Source organism: Lytechinus pictus, chromosome 5 (assembly GCF_037042905.1).
Source record: "Lytechinus pictus isolate F3 Inbred chromosome 5, Lp3.0, whole genome shotgun sequence".
Taxonomy (NCBI): Eukaryota; Metazoa; Echinodermata; class Echinoidea; order Temnopleuroida; family Toxopneustidae; genus Lytechinus; species Lytechinus pictus.
In genome coordinates, this window is record NC_087249.1 from 7,999,027 (window position 1) to 8,025,721 (window position 26,695).

General features: G+C 36.0%; 1 protein-coding gene across 4 annotated transcripts in view; it reads left to right on the forward strand.

Moving 5' to 3' along the window:
• The first annotated feature begins 480 nt into the window (after positions 1–480).
• The window catches only part of LOC129262483 (receptor expression-enhancing protein 5-like), a 31,216-nt gene continuing 5,001 nt past the window's right edge, over positions 481–26,695 (forward strand). For 2 of the 4 annotated variants that reach the window (XR_010293611.1, XM_064099750.1), the window contains exons 1-4: positions 9,051–10,301; positions 10,917–11,010; positions 19,538–19,676; positions 20,218–20,374. Coding sequence is in view for 2 of the 4 variants with exons in the window: in XM_064099750.1 (XP_063955820.1) it covers positions 10,232–10,301; positions 10,917–11,010; positions 19,538–19,676; positions 20,218–20,374 (460 nt within the window). In the remaining 2 variants the exon portion in view is untranslated. Of the gene's footprint in view, positions 1,000–9,050; positions 10,302–10,916; positions 11,011–19,537; positions 19,677–20,217; positions 20,375–26,695 lie in introns of those variants that run through there. The other 2 variants (XR_010293610.1, XM_064099749.1) reach the window with 2 other exon arrangements.

A 26,695-nucleotide genomic window follows, 5' to 3' on the forward strand; every position in this document is an offset into this window, starting at 1 on the left:
GTTGTAAGAGTCTGATATTTTAAGCTTTTGTTATCTTTTAACTATTTATGTATATCTATATTTGTTGTTACACTATTGTATTTCTTCCATGCCCCTGAAGGGGCCGTATAAGAAATAAAAATCACTGTATCACCCAGTGGCGTACCTAGGATTTTCCACAGGGGGAGGGGGCAAAATCGGCCGCCAAAAAAATTGACAAGCAAAAAAAAAAAAAAAAAAAAAAAAAAGGTCTTCAATAAAAAATAAAGGTTATTGTACCAGAAAATAAAATTGACAAGCAAAAAAAAAAAAAAAAAAAAAAAAAGGTCTTCAAGCTCGTCGGGGGGGGGGGGGCAATAAAGGTCTTCAAGCTCGTCAGGGGGGGGGGGGCATAAAAGGTCTTTCAAGTTCGTCAGGGGGGCAGTGATATGTATTTTGTATGGGTTGTGGCTCGTCAGCAGGGGCAGAGTGCCCCCCCCCTGCCCCCCCCCCCCCCCCCGTAGGTACGCTAGTGGTATCACCCCTTTTGCAACTAAACTTTTCATGTATTGGCTTGACCGTTGGTAGCCTCTCGATTTAGTGCCACGCCCATTTTCAGATCACCTGACAAAGGCATGAGTTGGCGCGCGCGTTTTACGTGGTTGGATTGTGATGTGTGGACAGTTTCTTTGTACTGTACTGAGCTGTGTATATCAGCATAGAGATGTATATGGTAAACAGCGAGGTAATATCAAGGGTAACGATTGCGAAATTTTAAACTGCGCCATCTCTCGTAAACTTATTCTCAGCCAAGACGCCCTTTCGCCCTTGAGAAAAGTCCTGCGACTGCGAGTAATTTTTTTACGAATATCACTCCACAATTTAATCGCCGTCTTATTATGTCTTCAGAATCAGCTAAGCAAAAGATGGAGAACTGGAGGGAAAAAATCGAGAAGGCTCTGTACGAGAAGAATGCCGTCACAGATGCCTTGGCTATGCTGGAAGAAAAGACCGGAGTGAAGAGGACGTATTACGTTGCAGGTAAATTTTGTACACGGGATTAATCATGTGTGCGAATAATGAATGAATGAAAATCCGTTTACTTGATCAGAAGAAGGCAGCATGCAAATCACGTCCATTGGCCATAATGGGGACATGTAAATTTCAAGGAGTATCTTGTACTTTTGTAGATCGTTGTGTGCCTAAAACTTTAATACAACACATTGCCCTTTGAGTCGTATCAGTCTGAAATTAGAATGAAGAAAAGTTCCTCAAAAATTATCCGTCTGAGCTGCGCGCCTGATGACAGGTGAGTGACTAACCCAGGGAGCTTACCGTGTATTTTACCATACTCACAGGACTAGGGTGATTTATGGTCTAAATATTTCTCCAAATGAATTGTGAAAACAGAAATTATGCACTTACCACGATTATATGGATGAAGGTCTAACGAGTGGCAGTTTCCTGACATCTGGGCACAAACTGGAACCTAAAAAAAAAACGAAAAGTTCTCTCCTTTTACCCCAGTCTCGATCGGCCATTTTGTTACAATTCATAACAAAAATGGCCGATCGAGACGGGGGTAGAAGGAGAGAACTTTCCGTTTTTTGAGGTTCCAGTCTGTGCCCAGATGTCAGGAAACTGCCACTCGTTAGACCTTCATCCATATAATCGTGGTAAGTGCATAATTTCTGTTTTCACAATTAATTTGGAGAAATATTTAGACCATAAATCACCCTAGTCCCGTGAGTATGGTAAAATACACGGTAAGCTCCTGGGCTCCGGCCCGCTGCGCGGGCCGGAGCTCCCTGGGTAAGTGAGTGACCTGTGCTGCAGTGCTGATTCGACTGGTTTATATTTTTTATAAGACACGAATGAGAGTCAAAAGTTGTGAAAAGCATAAAATATTTTTATTTTCAATTTCAATTTCAGGTGGCTGTCACAAAAGGAACTCTTCCCTTTCAGGCATTTAAAGGAGAATGAAACCCTTGAAACCAGCTGAATCCATATCAAAGAGAAAAATCAAAGAAACATATTGTTGAAAGTTTGAGGAAGATTAAATGAATAATAAGAAAGTTATGAGCATTTGAATATTGAGATCACTAGTGCCATGTAGATCCTCCCATCGGCAATGCGACCAAGATCCGTGATATCACACACGTACAACTCCCTCATTACTTTAGTACTTATTTCACTTATATTCTCACTTTTATAGAGTCTATCACAAGGTGAGGTGTTCTCTGTATGAGATGACAAGTACAGAGGTTCGTACAACATTATATCATTGATGAATCGTTTGTCATATGATTAGAATGAGCAAAAAGAGATGTTTTGGGGTATATTTTCAGTGTCCAAATGGGAGAGTTGTACGTGTGTGACATCACAGATCTTGGTCGCATTGCCAATGGGAGGATCTCCATAGCATTAGTGATCTCGACATTCAAATGCTCATAACTCTTTTATTGCTAGTCCTATTTTACTCAAAGTTTTGTTGATCTTATTCTTTGATTTTTCTGCTTTCACAAAAGCTAACTTGCTCCAAGAGTTTCATTCTCCTTTAATGACCAGTACGGTACTAGAAAAATTGGATTAATTGTGTATGAAAGGGGCACCAATTTTTTTTCTCAATCTTTTCATATGTCGAAACCAATGGCAATGGCAAATGGGGCCTATGCTCTTGATTCTAATATATGAAATTGAAATGGGCTGAACATTTATATTGTTGGGGATGTGTTTTAGATCCCTTTTAGTTTGGTGGCTTGTAAATTATTCCTGAGTTTGCAACGGCCAGGTATTGGAACAAAAATTGACAGAAAACAGCGCAGTGAGTGACCGAATACTGGGCATGTTACCCAATTCTTTATCACTTTCAACACTAAACGTCAAATCTCTGAATTTTTCGGTGATTCTTTGTGGAAGTCGAAATGTGAATATTGTAACCACAGGTCAGAGTTTCTGTTTTTATATGTCTCTTAGAAAGGGCCCCTTGATCGAGCATGAGACTTGTGTGTCCCGACAGGTTGTGTGTCTGGACAATCGATTCTAAACAGCCATTTGGAAATGTTAGCAGGAAAATTTCAATCAAGTTTTAGTATTTAAAGCAATATTATACAGAGGTAAGAGAGCCAAACTGAAGAAGATTACATACAACTATTGAATACATATTTTTTTTGTAATCCAAAGCCAAAAAGAAGGCTTCAAAATTTTAAAGTGTCTTGACACCCCAGCCCATCGTACATGTATGGTATCCTACAAAGTCAGTGATTCGAGTTTAAAAGATAAGGTATTTCGTAGGCTACATGCATCTTTCAAGTTCCAGGCATAGGCGTGCAAGAAGCGGTTACAAATAAAACCCTGTCCCTTTATAAAACTTTAAAAGGAAAAGATTTTTAAAGATATTTCATTTTGATCGGGCAGCCAATATTTTCATGTTATATCACAAACTGTTTGTGTACATCCTCTAGTCTAGAGCATTGACTTGGGGAGGGATGGATTTACCAAAACTTAAAGTAGGCTCTAATTCTAAATATTCACTTCTGTATGAACAGTTTTAGACTTGCTTCTGGGATTTAGCCTGATATAAAAGGGGGCATGAAAACATATAATCTATTAAAAAATGTGTCATAAACTTATAATTTCTTCAAAATTTTCTGCTCCTAGTTAAAAGGAAATTCTCGTAAAAAATCATGCAAGTACCCCCACGCCCACATTGAAAGAAAAAAAAAATGATACTAGCTATTATATACGGTAGTGCTTTTCCATAATGGCCCAAAGCGCATTACAGCATATTATTACCCCGGCCATCGGATCCTTGCATGCCCGCATACAATGTATGTACCTTCTCCATTCCCTGGGGAGCATTCCAACAAGAGTTCCAAGACTCAACTGCTAGGCATACTTCATAGGCTTTCACATCCTACTGGGTACCCATTTACCACCTGGGTCGAGAGTGGCAAAGTGTGGATTAACGCCTTGCCAAAGGATGCTAGACCGTGGTGGGATTCGAAAACACGACCCTCTGTTTTCAAGGCGAGAGTCAGAACCACTACACCACGGCTCTTGGAAAATTAAGTTTGATCCACCAATAAATACCAAAGAAAAAATTACGTGTGGGCTCAGAGCGATTTAGCCCACCAATAAGCCCTCAAGAGCCCTGGAATTAAAAAAAAGAACCCCTGTGAATTCCCATATATGGTCCAGTGTAAACTGTAATACAATGTAGAAAATTTAGACTGGAAGCTACATTTTTTTAAGTAGTCCCAACTGCAGTTGTGTCAAACCCTGTCCCCATTGGCATTAATATAGCTAGGCTCTAAACTAACTTTTTCTTGGTGGCCCGATTAGTCCACCAATATCATTAATATCACAATTTTGGTGGCCTGCAAACAAATTTGGTGGCCCTAAAATAATAGAAAACAATACAATTTATCCAAACTTTGGTAGCCAACTGGGCCACCAAGTTTGGGCTTTTACAGAAATTTGGTGGCCCGACTCTAATTTTTGGTTCCCTGGGCCACTGCTAATGTCAAGCCTTGAACATGTTATGTAGGGTAGATAAAAAACTGGAATATGAATGGAAGTTATTATGCTCAAATTGGTACCTTTCCATACTGCACTGTACTCCTATACATCGTAACTTTGCAACTTGTAAGCCTCAAAATTGTTCACAAATAAACCACGTGTTGAGCACAAGATCTGGTATGCCCTAATGGGTCATATGACTTCCGCCATAATGCTGGGAAATCATTTGATTTGGCCAATTTCCTTCCCTTGTACATGTATTTTTTTTTCTAGTTCTCTATTTCCTTTCTTTCTTTCCATAGATCTTCCCTTCCACCTTTCCCCCCCTCATCCCCTATATTTTTTTTCAAACTCTCCCCCTTTTTTATTGCTGTTTTACTCAATTGCTTTTCTAACAGTCCCGGATCTCACCAAGACATTTGCAAAATTTAAAGGTTCCTATCATCATTGAGCTGCAGTCTTTAAATTATGCCAACATTTATATAAAAATAGCATTGAGCAGTATTGATTATGTACAAGAAACAATTTAAAATAACATTTAAAAAAAGCTAAATTTTTACATCTATAGGCCTATGGTGTGATAATTTTCTCCATTTTTACCTCAATGCACAGCTACGTGTATTTTGAAATAAAAATTGACAAATAATCAAGTAAAGGCTTTCCAAAATTTATATACAGTGTATTCTGTGAGCACCTGTGTGCTTGCTCTCACATAGCTCGGAGGGAAGGGAGATGAAATTGATTTTATAAGAATTTGGTTGGTCTACAGCTTATGAAAGTTGATTCTAGCTGTTTTTTAATAGTGAATCATCATTTCCCTGATATGATCTACATGTACATACATGTGCTGCACTCACAGAGTTCATGAGGTACTCTTCCTCACTCACGCCTACACACAAGGATTGCAAAGTTCTGTGGTCTCAAATAATTGACAGATCTATGACAAGGCATTCATTCTGTGTACAGAGCATGCTGCTTATTCATGAACCACTAATAGTGACTTTGAGAAAAGGGCATTTTCTGTCTCCTACATTTATGCAGTACTAGTAGCACAGAATTTATGCAGGTGTTTACAGTATTAAAAATTACTGTGTTGTGCCTGTACATGTTGCCCTCATAATTCGATATTTAGTTTCAATGTCAAACCTACAACCTCTCTTACTGTGCAATTCTCAATGGTCTCCTATCTCGGGTAAAAAATGAAAGCATCTTGCAAATAAGTGGAAGAACATGTTTATCGTGAAGTTTTTGGTTAAAAAATGCAGAGAGATTGAAACTAAGCCGGAGCCAATTCTCGCTACCCCAAATAGCGATTTCGCCGAGATCCGGGAAAATCCCTGTAACGTGCATTGCATTATGGGATAGCTTTTTCGGTATTACAACTTCCTGTTCGGAAGTCCAATGCACTGTTTTGCCATTCAGATCAACAGTGCCGTCATGCACAACAACACAACGTCGCTTTCGCTCTGAAAGTTCGTGATCACAACCCTCTCTTTCACGATACAGTTTAACAGTTTTACAGCCTTTTCTGCTAAAGTCACTAATTCTGCCCGACGCTTTCCATTGCACGGTATTCATCTGTCAGTTAAGATTTTTTTAAGTTCCGAAACTGATTTTTATCCATTTTGTGGTCGACCAAAAATTGAACGAAATTAATGCTGTATATATTTAGCGTCTAGTTGAATACAATCGTGATGTCAGGCCGGTCGCTAAATGCAAAATTTTTAGATATTCATTATTTGTTTGATTTTTTATAACCAAATAAAAACATGAATAAAAATTATTTTCACGAGAAATATATATTTTTTATTTTATTCATAATTCAAATGGAATCAAAACTGACCAAATGTAATAAAAAGTATTATACTCTGTACATATTACGCTGATTGGCATCGATTTCAGCGTGGTGGAAAACTCAGTATCGCGAACCTCGCGCGAGCATGACTCTAAACCGGAAGTGGTGATGACGACCCGACGGAGTGAAAATTATCTCGTCTCGCGCATTATGAGATTTTTGTTCCTATTTGGGGTAGCAAGAATTGAATATGCCTACAGGTATAATCATCCAGTTCTTTTTAATTGAAGCTATTTCCTTTGATATTGGATAATGAGTTTTCATTTGTTTACCAGTAAGTAAACATTTATTCACACATACAATGCATGCATGTGATATGGAGATGCATGTGATATGGAGCTCCATGTGTGCACGGAGCTCCATGTGTACAGTGGAGAGGCTTTTACATGTACATGTACGTGTAGGCCTACTTGTTCATTAAACTAGCCTAAAATCTGTATGTACATGTATATGTATGGGTGACAGCAGTCTGCAGTTAATTGAGGGATCTGTGCAATACTGCATTGATTATAACCCATGATTCACTCCATATCCCAGGTTCAGTCAAGCAATGCACTGTCTCTCCCATACAAAGAAGTATGTGACTTTAATACACATTGTGTTCTTTGCCCCACCCCCGCATGTATGCCACTATTGAAATTTGGGATCTGAACCAGAATATTTGTTTAAAACCTAAAGGTGATGTCATTGTGGATTCCTCAATTATTTTCTAGTAGTAGTCTGCGTGCACAGACTCTCACAATCTACCAACACTCACAGAGAACATGAGAGCATAATTTTCCCATTATATGACCCCCTACCCCCCCACAAAATGGGGTTTAGAGGGAAGTCCTGACCCCCCCCCTCTCCATGCCTGATGCGCATACCATATTGACCTGAATTATTATCTGTATAAAAAAATGATTCATTTGGGTCCTTAGAGAAGCCTATAATATCCTCATTGTTAGATTGTGTATAAAAATGCTGACTGAAAACGGTTACAAAGTAAATGTATTGAATTGCAAAATAAGGTAATTACTCAATCACTTCAAAAGTTCAAAGGGTAGGTTTTAGTGTCGGCCTTTTGAGTTTCAGAATATAGATGTGAAGTCCACCCCACAAAAATATTGATTTGAATAAATAGAAAAAATCAAACTAGCAATACGCTGAAAATTTCATCAAAAACGGATGTAAAATAAGAAAGTTATGACATTTTAAAGTTTTGCTTATTTTTCACAAAACAGTGATATGCACAACTGAAATGAGACAGTCGATGATGTCCCTCACTCACTATTTCTTTTGTTTTTATTGTTTGAATTATACAATATTTCATTTTTTATAGATTTGAGAATAAGGACCAACTTGACTGAATCATATAGTATTTAACAATGCTCATTCCACATATTCAGGGAGGATTTTATCGTTGTTTCACTTGACAATGAGGAGAAAAATAGGATACATTGTGAAATTAAGCAAAACTTTAAAATGTCATAAATTTTACATCCGATTTTGATGAAATTTTCAGTGTGATGCTTGTTGGATTTTTCTCTTTTTATTCAAATCAACTTTTTGTTGGGGTGGACTTGTCCTTTAAAAATAGCTTTAAAGAAACTGGGAGACAATGATGATGAAATATCCATGTTTCTATAAAAACTGATGACCTTTAAACTGAAATTACATGTAGATGTACATGTACCTACATGTATTAGTTTGTCTACTGACCAAGGTTAAGTGGTCAATAATTAACTTGGTTCATACCTTTATACATAAAGGAGCATCAATTCTGCTCCAAAAGAATGGAACTATAATTCGTAATCACTTAAATGGACAGATTATCCTACTGATAAGTACTGCATACATAGTGTAGTCTGCTTTCTCCAGACCTTATTTTTCATCTCATACAGTGTACATGTCTGTATGTACTGTTGTCCTTTCCCCCTTTCTTTTATACTGCCAACACATTCAGTAAAAGTGATACGGTAGTCAGGGGTGTGAGAGTTCAGATTTTTAGCTGATTTCAGATTTTTTTGTTTTGATTTTCAGTTTAATTTCAGCTTATTTTGGGCTTTCTTCTGTACAAAAACTATGGGAGCTCTTTCTATTTCAGACTTTTTCAACACTTCAGCTTTTTTCAGATCTTTTTATATGTGACCACTCACACCCCTGGTAAAATCATCATCATCCCATAATACAGAGATCTGCATGTATATGTACAATAAGAGGGAAAAATTGATATATCATTAATAGAGGTATAAATAAAGAAAATTGTCATAATGGGTGATTTCATAACATAGTTTTTACATGATAATTACAGGTACAGTAATGCTTTCAGATATGGTAATAAGAGGGAAAATATATAATTTCACACGTGCTGTACATATTATATACAAGGATCGCAGCCTTCATGTAATATACAGTTTTTATTTCAATATTTTGGACAGATTAAACCGACACCCCTGTATTTTTGCAGTCCAAATGATCAGTAAACGTCTGATCGTTGTCCAATTTTCAGCAAACTCATTTGCGTAGAAACGTACAATCAACAACGTATAGTCACCTCCAGTCTAGACTCTGCCATACCATTCTATTTGTTCGCTCTTAATTAGCAAACATCACTAGGCGATCCTCTTTGCCTTTGTACCTATATGTTAATTAACTACATATGCGCACAGGTTGTATGTAATTACAAAAAGAGTACAATGTGCACAGAATTAATAAATTGTGAACAGCCTCTATTGCAGATGTCTGCCTAAAATATATTGCAATCGAACACTAATTAAACATCAGCAAATTATGCTCGAGTCAACTTAAAAAAATGAAACCAAACGATGGATAGTATTGGATATCTGCATAATATTAAACTATTATTATATTAAGCTAGACTGGAATTATTTGCATATTTAAAAGGCACTACACTGCCATATCAGGGACTCGTAACACAAAGTTCAATGATTTTATTATCAGTTGATTTTTACGACCAATTGCACATAATGATCAATGCAGTGAACTATAAGATTCTGCCTTACGATCAACAGGTAAGCATTGTGTAAAGGGGGCTTCTTTATAATAGTATCCCTATACAGTATGTGAAGGTTATATGCTGCAGGATACAGGGTACCAAATCAATCAATTAAAGGAATTTGATATTCAACAGATGGCCGTACTTCAAACTCATTGTTTAATGTAAATTGGTCACGCCTCTTCAGATTCTATCCATTCAGTCCTTTACACATGGCTGTAGTGAAGAAAAACCCAGCATTTTAAATGCATTCATAACTAGGCTGTTGGAACTTGCTGCGTATTGAGACTTCATTTGTATTAACTGGTCATTAGGAATTGAGGAGATACATGTAACTGGAATTTGCATCTGAATGTTCCATCTGATGTAGATGTAGAAGATTGCATTACTTGCTTTTAGAAGGGTGTTTAGGCTTCAGATATTCAAAGCAAACAAAGGTTTTGGATTGATTCAAGAAAAATAAAAAGATTGGTAGCTTTGACGCACAATGAGCCAAAGCTAATCACCTTTTAGGTTTTAAGGTTGTTTTTCCTCTTGTTATCTGATTTGGTTAGCATGTGCTGACTTGAGGTGACTAGGGCTCTGTCCTACAGGAATTAGTAAGACCAAGGGAAACCATTTTGGGGAGTGACTCGTGAGTTTGGCATATCCTGTATACGTGGTCGGTAGCAATCGCTCTTGTGCAACAGTCGACGCTGCCAGGATATCCATGGATATATAAATCTGGCTACTGGTTTTGCCAATATTCAGTGTAATATTTGGAATCAGTTGATGCTTTATAAATCGGATTAAAACAAGGGATTTACCAGTGTAATACTGATTCTGGCAGAGAGCTGTCGTTGGAACAAGGTTTCTTTTCTAGGTTGTCTTTTGTGTCTTTTGTTGGATATCATTGAAACATGGAACACGTACAGAAGCTGAAGGAAGAACTGAACAAACAACCTGTCCACATCAGGATTGCTGTGCAAGGTATCATCTGATGATCTTATGTTTTGAGCAGGTTTGATTTCAAATTAGGACTTTGCTTTCATTGTATAACGTAGGTAACACAAAAATTAGATTCAGGTTTACTGTCATGTTACTTTATTGTACTCCAGATGTGACACAATACGTACAGGTTTGTTTACTTGTTGCGGTAACAATCCCAAATTGCGTGTATGAATGGAAGTGACAACGTGCAAGTTTTGGGTTAAGCCTCATATGTGCTGAATATTCATTTGTACCACTCACACTTGTTGTTCACATGGTAAATGTATGATGGCTCTGAAGTACGGTCGATCACGACAATAGTCGTAGAGTTAGCGATTTTCATGGCTATGAAGTTGTGTGTGATCGACCGTCCTTCAGAGCCACCATACGAATGTGTTGTAGCGGGCAATTTTGCTCATTTCCAATTTGAATACCACATCAAATAAATGAATATGCCTACACTATAGATGGAGAATGTATGTGTAGCTCCAGTCTTTATACATGTACATGTACAAAATTGTCCAGGTACTTTGCAAGACTAGTAAAATTGGTGTCGAATGAGCAACAATGTGTTAAAATGTATTTTGTTTATATTATTTTTCATCCAATTATCAGGTGTTGTTGCTCTGGTAGGCATCTGGCTTGTGGTTGGTTATGCAGCATCATTTCTTACCAGCTTCTTGGGTTTCTTGTATCCAGCATACTGCAGGTATTTATTCTTCTTAAAGGACACCCCAACAAAAAGTTGATTTGAATAAAAAGAGAAAAATCCAACGAGCATAACACTGAAAATTTCATCAAAATCGGATGTAAAATAAGAAAGATATGACATTTTAAAGTTTCGCTTAATTTCCCAAACAGTTCTATGCACATCCTGGTCGGTTGCAAATGAGGGGACTGATGACATCACTCACTCACTATTTCTTTTGTATTTCATTAATATGAAATATGATTTATTCCCATTTTCTCATTGTCCTTGAAACAAAGTTTCATTCCTCCCTGAATATGTGGAATTACTATCGCCTTAACATTTTATGGTTCAGTCAAGTTGGTCCCTATTGTCAAATCTGTAAAAATTGAAATATTCTTTATTTCAAACAATAAAAAACAAAGTGAGGGACATCTTCGACTCTCTCATTTGCATGTCATTGAGTTGTGCATATACGGTAACTGTTTTGTGAAAAATAAGCGAAACTTTAAAATGTCATAACTTCCTTATTTTACATCCGATTTTGATGAATTTTTCAGCATTATGCTAGTTTGATTTTTCTCTATTTATTAAAATCAACATTTTTCTGAGGTGGACTTGACCTTTAAAGGGAAAGTTTTTATTGGGTTTTCATGGTTTTGTGTAACAAATCCCATATAATACAAGTCATTTAAAATTAAAAAGAAATACGAAAAAATTAAAGAAAAACAGCATACACATTATTAGTTTACATTAGAAAAAGTACAGCTTATCAACAGATAATATAAACATGTAGTAAAAGCAGTCACTTTGTCTCTTCTAATGTTCCTCATCCCCTATAGTATTGTAAAGGCAAGAATGTAATAACAGAGGGATAAAATTCAGGTGATTTATTATTAGAGATTAACAAATTCTATCCTCAGAAGGCATATTAAGATATTCTTCAGTTACAAAAATTAATACCAGATATGTACAGTCAAAATGCCGGACACTTTGATTTCAGATCAGTGGCGTAAGACCCAAACATTTTGAAATTTGTAAAAGATTTTGACATAGCGGTAATATATTCAGACAATCCTATCCTATTTCATCCTTTATCATTTTTCCTGCTGTGCATATTATGAGAAAACAAAAGTGTAATGTTTTGATATTCTCACATAAATATGTTCAAAATCATGAAATGGGGATAAAACGACGTCTAGGACAGGGTCGTACTGGGCTCGGGACAAACTGCTGAAATACAGGACTTTCCCTTGCAGTCTGGGACGTCTGGTCACCCTTAAAAGTTCAAACTGACAAAATGTTCAATGTGAAAATTAAAAAAAAAATATTTGAAAAATATTGGTGAAGGTTTGAGGAAAATCCATCAAAGATTAAAAAAGTACTTCGAATTTTATTGTTTTGATATGTGACGTCATATGCGAGAAGCTTCTGAATATATCATGTATTAAAAAAATTAAGTGGATGTCATTTTCTACAAAAAAATATTGAAAATACAGTATATCAATGGACAAATTACTACTCAGCAGCTCCTGAAAGAAAGTATATTTTATTAATGAACTATTAAAACTTTGAAATTTACACTGTATGCATTTTATATTACATAACACACATGTACATGTTTGAGGCAGCTGCTCATATAAATAAAAAAATTAAACTTCTTAAACTTCATTAATCTTTGATGGCTCTTGTCAAACCTTCACAAATGTTTTTTTTAATTAATTTTTACAACAACTTTTTCTTCAGGGTGAACTTCCCCTTTAAAGGAAAATGAATGAAATTGCAACCAACATGAATTATTTTATGAGACAGTTTTTAAAATCAAGTTTAATTGTCACCATATTACAAAAGAACGAGATCTAGTACATTCACACAAACTATTAAAACTTTGAGAAGTCATGAAATCTTAGCAGAAAGTCAACAACTCTGAAGATTGTCTCTAACACAGAAAAGCATATGTGGGACAGTGTACTAATATTGCTTGGAAAAAAGACTTGTCACTTTTATGACTGCATTGTGTGTTTTTTTTTTTTTTATTGCTCATTTCTCAGCAATTACACTGTAGGCCTACAGCGAGAAACAGACAGTAGATTATTATATCGAAAGTGATTTCATGTAGGCAACATGTTTGGGAATGCGCATAGCGGCCTTGGGATCAATCTTCCAAACCAGTTTGGAAAACCTACTCACGATGTTGTTTTCAATACCGCTTTTGCTCATGAAACTAGTTTAAGCGTAGGTGAGGATACAATCGTTCTTCGGGAAGCAATCTTCACACATGTTTCCTGCAATACTCCTCAGGCTTTGTGTAGAATGCTGACGCTGCGGTTTCATATTTTGCGCAAAGCATGAAAGCCCACTCTGAGCATACCCATAGCAACAAGATAATAATAATTGGATTTATGTAGTGCTTTTTCCAGAGGATACAAAGTGCTGTTAATAGCATAAGACAAGTTAAGCGTTGGGCAGTTCCAAGGTAACGGAGTGACATTCAGAAACAAATTTTTAGCATTCAAAGATATCACTCATATTTAAATAGTCACAAAGAAATGGTACCTGACAGTAGTTGCTGAAACCCACTTTTCAAAATAATAACATTTATTATTTTGATCCACTGAATTAATGAGATATGAATATTCATAAACATGGTTACGGAGTGACGTAAAATTGACATGCATATTTGAGGAGAAAACATATTGCTCAAACTCTGTGTGTGAACTGTAAATGGCTATCACAATGTTGAGGTATTGATTGGATTCTATGTTGTTCTAGCTTTAATATGCTGCATTACACTGTACATTAAAAAATGGGTGTATTTTTTTCATTAACTTAAAATATAAACCCATACCCGGTTACGGAGTGACATCTGAAATATTCACACACAGGCAACGTAAAATGAACTTCAATTTTAAAATTTTCTTTTGATATGATGACGATGTCAAATGATGACCTTCAAATGGATTATCCAAAAGAAAATTTTGCAAAACAAGCAATAGTTTTCTGTTAAATTGAAATGAAGTAAAAAACAATATGTGTAGTCCCATGTATAGAATTTTTGTATGGATTCTCCTATAAGGAGATGGGATTTCGAATTAGCCACAGATTTTTTTAGTTTTCATAGAAAAATTTGATCCAGATTTGAAATAGAGCCAATATAAATTTTGGGAAAATGTCCACTTTTGCTTGGAATTGCCCCTTTATATACCAGGTAAGTGTGTTTTAAAGATCACTGTACCTGAAGTATGTGTAGTTCTAAAAACCAGGAGATGGTTTATGAGAACAGTAGCAAAGCGATCTTCTGAACTGGTAAACTAGTTTTAGGGAAACCAGTTCAAGAAAGTATATTAATACTGAGAATGGGCTCTATGGCTTATACCGACCAGGAGCTCATGTCTCCATGGATAGACAGTGGGCAATTATAATGCATGTCTGAGTATGATCGAGAGCAACAGAGTTCAGCGTTATGCGTTATAAATCATCTTGAGGAGTTAATTATGGAGGCGTGACTGCTCACCTTGAGCCAATGTTCTAGCGATGTTCTCCGCGAGTTCATACGAGAGCTGAGATGATGATGAATGGGGGTAGCACCTCGGTCATCTCGTACAGATCCGCTTGGCTGCACTTTGTTCATGATGACATCCTGGCTGCATGTCATTTGTCATCATGCAATATGCTCCTACTGTTTGTCCTTGTGATGTACATCATGTACAAGTACATCTGTACAAGGATTGTATTGTCTTGCTAGATTCTGATTATTGTATAATGTTGTACATAATGTAGTCTTCTTGTCATAATTTGTACCCCCCCCCCCCCCCCCCCCCCGGAAATGATAGTGAATAAACTGAAATGAAAAGGATCAGGTGGGTGTTTCACAAAGATTTAAGTATGACCTAAGTCGCACTTTTTAATTGCTGGCATGCACATGATACATGTACAATCGCGCAATCTTATTGATGGATACGCGGTAGTGCGCGTTCCGTATGCATGATCAGACCAATGTGGTGATGTCTTCTATATCGTACGTAACTTGGAATTGAAGTGCAACTTTAAGTCACACACTTAAGTCTTTGTGAAACACCCCCCAGATGTAGTTATTTCATAATGTAGATCATCTTTGCAGTTTGGTTAATGATTTTGTACATTTCTTTCTGAAATGATACAGTATCCATCAGTCTTCATAATAACAGCCTCATCCTATAAATGTCTGTCAGAAGAGAATCAATCCCGGCCTGTCAGCCCTGTAGCCAGGGTTTTTAATCAAGTGTTTGATTCCTTCTCTTCCTTGGTTGAAAAATTTGATGTCATTAGATAAACATTTTTGCTGTTTGATCCCCAAAAACTGTTTCCTTTCCCCATTTTTCCTTGCTTTGGAAAATTTAGATTTTGGGGGTTCAATCAACCCCCCCCCCCCCCCCATGGGCTTGCCATTGTATCACTATCATGAGAATACTTAATATGCACATGTTTGTTCTGTGCTTTTGATCTCATTTTATCAGTTTTGGTCAGGTAATACAAGTACTCTAATACCAATAGTCTGTTTACATTTCACATTCAGGTCATAGACAACTGTTTTCCATGAAATTCATGATATCTCTTAAATTAAAGGGAAATGAGGTCTACATGTATATCATAGGCCTAGGCCCTCAAGCTCTCAAGGAAAGAAGGTTTAAAGAGGCTGATCTTCCTCAAGATATTCCCCTCATTTCTTTTCTTGTATTTGGATATGAATGGACAAGTATGTATGGTTATTCCACAGAAATCATATGGATAGGAATGGGTACATGTAAAGCTTGTTTGAAAAGAGCAAAAGGTTTTATAAAGTATAAAAGCAAGACACATTTACACATTGTCATTTTCCAAACTCACAGAAGAGTGTGCAATGTATGTAACAGTGTTTTTTTTTTGTTATCCAAGAATTAGATGTATTTTTGGCTTATGATTTTGATGAAGTCTTTTCCTCCTCAAAATTAGAAGAAGATTTGAGTGTACCATATGTGTAGCCTGTACATGTGTGTAGGTCCATGGTACAAGCTACATGAACATGTATGTTCTTCATATACACCTAGCTACATGAACATGTATAGTTCATGTACATAGCTTGTACCATGGACCTACAAATGTACATGTACATGTGCTAGGCTTGGACACAATATAACGCCCACATCTTGCTTTGAATCTGTGTGCAGCCGTGCAGTACTACATGTTTGCCACGCAATTGTGGTCAAATTGTAATATGGCTCAAGGTGACTTTGATATGATTAAAGTTATTTCCGGATATGATGTCATCTGAGTGGGATTTAGGATTCCTTTCTGTAGTTTGTTCATGGTTTTATCTCACAAAGTAAATATAATGTCTATTGGTTTCGTGGATTTAAATGAAAATGTTATATGGTGTACATGTCTAGGATTAAGGAGGATGCCTTAAGGACGTTCCACAGTTATATTTGTGCGCATTATGATCTGCGCATAGTTTACACTCTGCGCGCTGACGTCACAATGGATGAACAGGTATTAATTAGCTGCGGGTATGAGCTAATTTTTCTCATCTTCTGCACTTTAACTGCAGATCCGATGCGTTATTTCATGAAGCTAAAAAATTGAATTATTCTATGGACCATTCAAAAAAATATTCTCTACAATTTCAAAATACTTTACTCTGCAGTGCTGCCAAGAATCACGAATATTAGCCCGAGTATGAATGAATGGTAGAGTGGTTTTGATTTTTTCTTCACATAGATACTAAGCATTCGGCCCATTTTTGGTGTTTTAAAAAGCACATTTGCTCTAATAAAAATGCTGATAGTTTAAAAACAAGCACATGAACCCCTATTTTTTAATGTTTCTACCTCTTAGGTATACCTTCCTCTACAACTCTGCAAATTTTGGTGAAAATGACATGGATTTTGAATAAAGTGCAGCATTTATTGTACGTTTGTAGTTTGTTACTGAAATTTTACATTTTTCAGATTGGGATTTTGTTATCTTTTACGCCATTTTTAAGAACTGACAGTGCTGTTAAACTTAAAATTACAAGCAAATAGCACTATTAAGAGATTCTCCATTCTAACGATACAATTATTAACTCTCTTGCGAAATTTGATGACTTTTTCATGTATTTTGAATGAGTAATGGAGGTTTAAACTCATTGTAGTAATCTTGGGCGGTCTAAAAATGCCAAATTCTTTTGAATGCGCAATTCTTAAGAACATCAATTTGGGTGAACTTTGAAGCTCTATTGCAAAAAATCAAGCACATGGACCTATGTTAATTTTTGCATATTTCGAATATTAAGGTTCTAAAGTATCTATGTGCAAAGTTTGGTGAAAATGACATGGATTTCACTTTAACTGTGGAACGTCCTTAAATGAAGTTATCTCTTCCATACATGTACATGTACAGGCCTGTAAATTGGCATACATGTATGCTACATGTAGGCAGATGTAGTTTGCACAAAAGTGCACAGAACAGTAAAAATTGAATTTTTTGGAATGATTATTAAACTTGCCTGATTTTAACCCCCAAACCATAACTTTTATGATTGTCATTCTATGCTAATCTTAGTGGCTTCTACAGTTTACCATTAAAAACTGAATTTATATCTTGAACAAATGTCAACAACAGGAAAATTGAATGGTGCAATATAATGATATTTTGAAAAACAAAAATGAATATGAATGAGGTCAGGATGAGTGGTAGTTATTTTCATCTTATTTCTTCTGCATCCATGGGGAGAGAAATTTTCAATAATTCAATATTGAGAGCTGCAAAGATCTTTGAAATACCTGAGTTTTTTGTTTTTTTTAAGAGGGGGGGGGGTCTTTGTTAGTAATAGAGAGAGAGTTACAATGATTCTGTTCATTATTGTTTTTTTAAGCATTTTTTTGGTCTAATTGTCAGTTATTAACATAATCATTAGGTGAATAATTCTAACATTATGAGAGCTATATTCATGTGTAATATATGAAGTGCCTGAAGTATAGGACCGATCTACATGTATTCATGTAATAGATGATTCAGCACTGAGCTCATTAAAGGTGTATATTTGAGCTGGTGGATTGTGATGATTAGTAACGCTGGATACCTGAGGCAAGGTCATCTAGGCTCTTACATGTAGCTCCAACACTGACCTGGGAATAGATGATAGTGCAGTACATACACAGTATGATACTGTTTATATGAGATCTACTTTTGGCCAGTTTGTACTGTAGGCCGACTTCTGTGTACATACTGGCTTTATATTAAAATGAAGCATGATGTGTCAAAATGAACATTTTTTTTTATTTCAGGGAGGTTTCACTGTCAGAAATAAAGCTATGGAAGTTGAAGTAAAAAAATGAATTAAAATACTCTGCCCTATGCTGGAAGATATTCTATATGTATGTACATGTATGCAGGCCTTCATGTAGGCCTACAATGGACTGTACGCCATCTCTGATCTAGCTGTAATTCACAAGTGATACGTCTACTAGTATCATAAAATGAGACACAGATAACATGTACCTCAGTACCTGTAGGTCTAAAGAAGTATATTCAAGGTAAAATGCAGTGTGCACAGACTGGGTGTGAATTCAGACTGTCTGGGTCTCTGTGAATGCTCTAATGAACTTCTATTGATTCTAGGTCTTTGTAGTCTGTTCTGGGAAGGATGGATTAGGCAAATAGGCAGGTCTGTCTAGAGAGTAGAGGTCATTCGTATTGGTGCCATATAAAGAATTATGTAATAATTGGTCAAACTTCATCTTTTCAAAAAAGTTGGTAGCAAATTTATACAATATCTGCCCTGCATATTTATTTTGACCTTCCATAAATTCTGTTCTCATCTAATTTTCTAAAACTAGTTTTCGCTTCTATAAACTGATTGGAAGATTGCTTTGCTAGCATTCCTATCTGATCATCTGTGAAGTGGTTTTCGGAACCATTTCACAGAAAGTGATCTTGTTGCTATGGAAACGCTCTCAACGTTCATGGGAAGTTTGAAAATGCAGCGTAGGCATTCGACACATGCTGTTGGGAGTAGCCCGCCCAAGATCGCTTCTGTGAGAACAGTTGTGTCCACACTTAAAGCGAGGCAAAGGGGTCTTATGAACCAAAATTGGGAGGTGGTTTTCCAAACTGGTTTGGAAGATCGCTTCCAAGTCCACGTCGAGCGTTCCCATATCCCATTACACGTTTGTTTAGTTTCCACTAAACGAGTTGTAATGAGAACGGCGTCTAAGTCATTTAATTGCCTAAATACATGTACAGTGTAGATACCAGAATATGCAAAACATTTCTTTAAAAAAAAACATTTAATTTTACCCAATGCTAGCAGATCTATGTGATCCCAAGATATTCAACTTATTAGTAGAGTCATATGTTTCAAAATATGTCTTTCTACATTATTAATTATTTTATCTGACATTTTGATTTTCTCCTGTGCCATAGGAATCGTATAAAAATCTGTTAAACTATATAGTAAACATATATTAATAAATAAGCCAAATTAAATGGGTTTTTTTCTACATTATTGATGATTTCCTTTCCAATATCTTGATTTTCTCCTGTGCAGTGTGAAGGCCATTGAGAGCACACAGAAAGACGACGATACACAATGGTTGACATACTGGGTCGTATACAGTGCATTCAGCCTGGTCGAATTCTTCTCAGACATGTTCCTCTCGTGGTTCCCCTTCTACTATCTGGCAAAGGTAATAGTTTTCACAATATGAAGCAAAGCTGGGGTATTGCAAGAAATGTATTTGCAAATTTACAATTTATAGATCAATTTTAACTATAGCAAATGGCGCCAATTGAGCTAGCCGCTGAGCAGTTCATAAAGGGCGCACACTGGAACGAAGAACCACAAATTTTGATGGTCTCCGGAATGGAAAAAATTGGGAATTCCATGGCTTTCTAAATTGGTAATGCTCTGGACATGGAAATTTAGGTTGAAAATGGGGTTCTCGTCCATGGCACATATTTAAGTATTTAAGTGACCAACCCTCCCCCACCCCCAGTACCTGGGAGAGTTACTGCGAGGAGAACCTGCTGCCGATACCCATTTACCTCACCTAGGTTGAGTACAGCACAATTTGGATCAACGTCTTGCTGAAGAAAATTACACCATGGCTGGGATTTGAACCTCCAAGTCACCTGCATTCTTAATGAGTTGTGTGTTTTACCATGCTATGTATGTATGTAGGTCTGATGGTTTACTAAATGTCTCCTTCCATTCATTCACTCACCTAGATGGCCTTCCTTGGTTGGTGTATGGCTCCCATCTCAAGCAACGGCTCTCAGTTCCTGTACCACCGCTTCATCAAACCTTTCATCCTGAAGCACCAGGCTGAGATCGAGGACTCGCTTGACAAGGTTACAGATATCGCCAGCTCCACGTTGAGTGAAGGTAAGACATGGCCCCCGTCATACAAAGAGTTCGGATTGATCCAATCAACCACAACTACGGAAAGCAAGCAACGTCAACATCTAAAATGCATGTTTATTCATGATATCTTCTAGATACGATGTATATTCATACATTCGTGGTTTACTTGAAATTCAGTGCAAGCTCCTCTTTGTTTACAAAGAACATTGTGCAAATTTCCTTTAAGAAAAATTATGACATTGATGGATTTCCAGACAGTTGAGGTCAATCGGATCAATGGCATCTCTATAAGTCGGGACCTTGGTGTTGAAATGCCATTTCATTGCCTTGCTTTAGCTACAGTATCCAAACAATTAATCAAACAGATAGGTCCTAACAAAAAAGTTGTAGCTTAGATTATTGATTTGTATTAACGTCCTGTAATCAATGTGCTGCACGGGTAAGGATAAGAAAGTTTTGCTTCCAGAAATTGTGAGAAATTACCCGTTTTAATGTGAATCCAAGAGTAGCCCCATTGGACCATTTATGAAAGTTTTATAGGATTCAGGATTTCATGAATTTGCTCTCTGTGGAACCCGTTCATTGCAGGCAAGATTGCTTGTAAGATGTGAAATCTAAAAATGAAAGCTGGATGACACAAAATATAAAATAGCATATGTGCTGTTTATACATTGGGGATTTTTTTTTTACTCCTCACTTTTTCAAGCAAAAGTTTGTTTGTACACACATGTAGAGGAAGAATCTCACTTTAATGCAATGGAAATATATTTTTTCTGAAAAACAATGTTTGTTATGCAAATTATGTTAATTTGGAAAGCAGATTTGAGGCATATTTCCTGTTTGCTTCACTGTACAACCCATTTGCATGCATGGGTGGTGCATGCACGAATGCTACAGTACAAAGTAATCATCCTAATTATGAATGTATATTAATCCTAATAATGATAATGTTATGCTGTATTGTTGTGTGACTTCCCCAGCGTTCAAGGGTTTGAGCGAAGGTAGGCAAATATAGAACCTTAAATACTGCACTGATGAATGGGTTATGACGATATGGTTTTCTGCACAGATCTCATTCGACTACGTGAGATTAAACCATGCATGTATCTTCTGATCATTCGACATGGGACTGTACCGCATTGCTCATTGGAGATTATGCAAGATTAAATTGCATTTTCTCAAGCCCTTGATCCAGTAGTTTGCACCTTTATCAATTAATAAAGCACTCATTTGCATTTTTTCCATGTGAATGATTCATGCATGCATGGAGTGAACAAATAGATCCATCAAGGCCTACTCTGCACATGCAACATGTAAAATGTAAATCATGTCGACGTATGAAGCCGCACTCTGAAATTTGATGGCAAATTGCAGTGAAATCTCAAAAACATGCTGGTAGGCTGAAACTACTTTTGAGGTACTTTGTCTGCCTGACATGCTTTGAAATAAATACACCTACTTATCGAAGGCCACAGCATTTCTGTGGTTGATTTGGAGTTTTCAGCAGAAACTTAAAAATAAAAAATGGGCATAAAACTTATTAAAACATAATAGTTATATAATTGAAGTGACACAAGTAAAAAAAGAAAACAAACAGTGATGTGAAAAGAGGTTTCTGAAACATAAATTAAAATTAGAATTATTGTTGGTTATCCTAAGTACACAGAATGACTGCGTGCATGGCATTCGACAATGTCATTTTGAGAAGAATGCAAAATCATCCATTGCACATGAATGTGTCAAGAATGTACAACATGTACATATAGGGTACTCTGTACCCTACATGTATATGTTTACATTATTTGTTCCACCCTTTTCCCCTATCATATTAAAGCCCTGAAATACATCTTGGTCAATTTTAATTTGATTAATGAAAATAATTTCATTTTAATAAGGATTAGTGAAGGGGAATGGGATCGAGGGGTGTTTGGGTACTTATTAAAAAAAATTGTCTTTAGTTCTCCCTGAAAATATGATCGAAGATACAGGTACCACCAACAAAATTGACATTTTTTGAAAATTTATACAACTATAAAATTGTTTACATTTAGAATACATACATGTAAGATATGACTTTGGCTTTAAATGAGGTTGATAGTTGATTATTTTCCATATAAAAACTGATTCAGCCATGGAATGAAAATAACCATAATACACCTTGAGTGCGTAATTAAATTACAGTGTATGGGGAATATTTGCCAATAATGATAAGTGAAATTGTGGTTTACATGCACACCAGTACAACTTGTAAATCATTTAGGATTATGCTGGTAAGTTTATTCCAAGTCTGTCACCTTTCCATACTCTATCAAACTACATGTATGATTGGTTTATTATAGTATAAAGTTGTTCATGTAATTACCACACAACATGTCGAATGAAAGCAAAAATTCTGTTTCCTAATAATACATGTAGCTTAAAGAATAAAAGAGAAAAATATATTAGCTTTGAAAGTTGCATGACAGTATTAAAGAATAGTGGTCCGGAAAGGGATTTTGGGTGATTTTTCAGTTAAAAGGTCTAAAACGAACTGTTGGTCTTGATGTCTGGAGCAGTACATGTATTTTCATATCGGGATAAAAAAATATGCCAGCCCACGTGCTTGGCTTTTATCTACATGTAGTGCACATTTAAAATGACAATGCCGTTTTACATGTACGCCGTATAAAATGGGTATACCATGTAATATATCAGAGAGGATTTTATATTAAAGCTACATGAACTGTGTAGTCAAATGAGGCAAAGTCCAAAGTGATTTTAGAGACGATATGTTTGCACTAATGTGGGTGGAGGGTGTGGAATTATTCAATTTGAGAATCGGTCCAAAATGAGGCATGCAGTAAGGTGCATTGCTTATCTCTTTACATATCATCAGGGGGGTGTTTCACAAATCAAGTATGACAGTCGCACTTACAAGCCTAGTTGCATGCGTTATAAAAGGCATGACCGCATTGGTCATAACATGCCAAGAGGCCACGCACTACTGCGTATTGACCAATAAGATTGTGCATTTCATATCGTGTACACGACAGCATTTAAGTGCAACTTAAGTCATACTTAAATCTTTGTGAAACACCTCCAGGTTTACTTACAAGGCATTTTGAATTGCATTTTGTTACAAATACAATTGAGCCTTTTTCATTCATTTTTGTGTCAAATTTTATCTATGGGCATTTTCACCACAGATGGACACAGAGGCAAAAAAATCAAGTTGATATTCATGTCAAATGCTTTATGTTTTTTAATAAAACAAGACCTGAAGTTTTAGAGACAAATTTTTTTTCTGACTCTGGCAGCCATTTTTTATTTCAAAATGGCTGCCAAAGTATGGATACAAATTAGTGTTGAAAATAGTATATTGATACATATTTTGTTTTGACAGATTTTTAAAGAACAGGTTTGATCATGATGTTTTCGCCTGTGATTTAGCTTGCTATTATAACACTTTTTAAAATCCCACAGAAAGAAACACCAGTAATTCATTCATCTGATAAAAAAACATTGATGAAGTATGTGATATGGTATGTAATGTCAGTTACCGAAAACATGAACTTTTTTTTCTCATTTCCTGGAAAAGAGGATATATTATATGAAACTTGGTAGATTTCCTCTCTAGGTAACACCCCTCCCTTCTACACCAAAATTAAAGATTACCAATTAACAATGAAGCCATAGGGTACCATTAAATATATGTAATGTCAGTTACCAAGTGGAAAATGTAATGTCAGTTACCGAGATGTAATGTCAGTTACCATGATAAAACGTTGGTTACCAATATTGAAATGCAAATATGTGGTCAATTTTATGGTGAAGAAATATTATATACTTGTTATTTAAAGGAGAATGAAACCCTTGAAACCAGCTGAATCCATATCAAAGAGAAAAACCAAAGAAACATATTGTTCAAAGTTTGAGGAAGATTGAATGAATAATAAGAAAGTTATGAGCATTTGAATATTGAGATCACTAATGCCATGTAGATCCTCCAATTGGCAATGCGACCAAGATCTGTGATGTCACAAACGTACAACTCCCTCATTACTTTAGTACTTATTTCAATTATATTCTCACTTTTATAGAGTCTATCACAAGGTGAGGTGTTCTCTTTATGAGAGGACAAGTACAGAGGTTTCACAACATTATATCATTGATGAATCGTTTGTCATATGATTAGAATGAGCAAAAAGAGATGTTTTGGGGTATATTTTCAGTGTTCAAAAGGGGAGAGTTGTTCATCTGTGACATCATAGATCTTGGTCGCATTGCCAATTGGAGGATCTCCATAGCATTAGTGATCTCGACATTCAAATGCTCATAACTCTTCTATTGCTAGTCCTATTTTACTCAAACTTTTGTTGATCTTATTCTTTGATTTTACTGCTTTCACAAAAGCTAACTTGCTCCAAGAGTTTCATTTTCCTTTAAGTCTTTCACTTTAAAAGTCACACCAGAAGGATCTTGCTATTGACTTTTAAAAGGTATAGTTCACATGGAATACTATATGAAATTGTGAAGGAAGTTGCATTCCCATCGTGCAAAAAAAAATTACTATGAAATTGTTTTGTACATGCACTTACCAAGTACCTATGTTTGTATCAGACAATTTTTTTATTGTTTTTCGGGAAGGGGGGGGGGGGGTAGGGGGTACTTTTCCCAACCTATTGCCTAAATCTGCAACATTTTTTAAGCTTAACATTGTGATGAAGGGGATTTCCAGGGTCTCTTTTTTAGTTTCTAGGATTTTTTTTAGCATTGCCTCGCTAAAAGTAAATTCCTGGTTTTTATACCTGTTAGTAGTGTGGATGTGTGATACAATTTTGTTTTTGGTTTACAAGTATAGATGAAAAGTGAAATTTGACATTTCTGATCAATGTTTGACATTTCTGATCTACTAAAACTGTGGGTTTTTTTCTTCTAATTTACAAATAGTTCAGTTTCAGTTTAGAAGCTGGAGTTTATTTTTTGTTGACAGCTTATAAAAGAAATTAGCAAAGGAAATGATTAAACAAATTATGAAGAGAATTGAAATCCGACAGATATGAACAAGCATTGCTTGCACTGACCAGAATAGAAATCAATAAAACTACATGGCTGCATGAGATTCGGGGGAGGGGTACATGTAGCCTAGGGGAGGAGACCCTTATTCATTTTGCCTTTTTTGAGGGGAGGGGGAGGTTGGAGAAGGAAAAGGTTTAAAAAGTCAATATAAAACTGATGAATATATTATGGGTGTATAGTCAGAAAAATCCATGTGTACAGTCAATGCAATATTAAATTACTATAGGAAAACATGTAGCTGCTATGACCCCCCCCCCCCCCCCCCCCCCGAGTAAGTAAAACATACTTTCTTATCTTTGGATAATTAAAAATGTGAAGTATTATGAAAATTTTATGATTTTAAAAAGCCTTACATATAAGTACCAAGAAAATTATGCCTTTGAAAATCATATAGCACTGGTAAATGTTAATGTGTATTGTCAGTTTCCGACAAGTAATGATAAAAATGTTTAAATCAAAGAAAGGAATTAAGAAAAAGAAAAAGTTTTTTCATTGAAATGTTCCTAAAAACTCGGGTATACTTCCACATCAAGCTCACTTTCATGTGAAGCCCTGCACAGAAGATACAATGCAATGATTCCACACATTTGACTTCCATGTGTTATCTCTATGGCAAATTAAGTGTAATGTCAGTTACCGTAATGTCAGTTACCAGCATGGTTGTCGAAAAATGATCATAGTCCCCAAAAGACAAAAACAAATTGTTTAATATTTTGACACATCTTAACCTAGTAACGGAGGTATATTTACATATTCAAATTATTACTCTATCTACTCAGGGACATCAGATATTTCAATTTTAATGAACACCCTGAAATTGCATGTCCTTTTGCGTAATGTCAGTTACCGACACATTTTTGCTTGCTGATGCGTAAAAAAATGTGGTTACATAGGAAAACTTAGTATCAGAGTATACAGCAAGGTTCACTTTATTAACTCTATCAAAAGCAAACTCCCATAATTTGTTGTTTTAGAGATACACGCAATGAAAGGTGCGAAAACATTGTGCCGTGTAATGTCAGTTACCATGAAAATGCCCCTATAGAATCAATCTTGATTGTAAATTTTTAAAGGGAATTAATTTGACATTTCTTATTAAATAAGGTTTCTTGTGAATTTTACAGGCTATATGTACATATCACAGTCACTACATGTATGTGATGCCCACAAATCAGGGGCCAAAATGATATTTCATGTTTGGGCTATTTTCATTGCATATCTGTTCATTCTACATATATATCCTTTTGTACTGTAGCATATTTTAGGGCTGTATATCCCCTAACC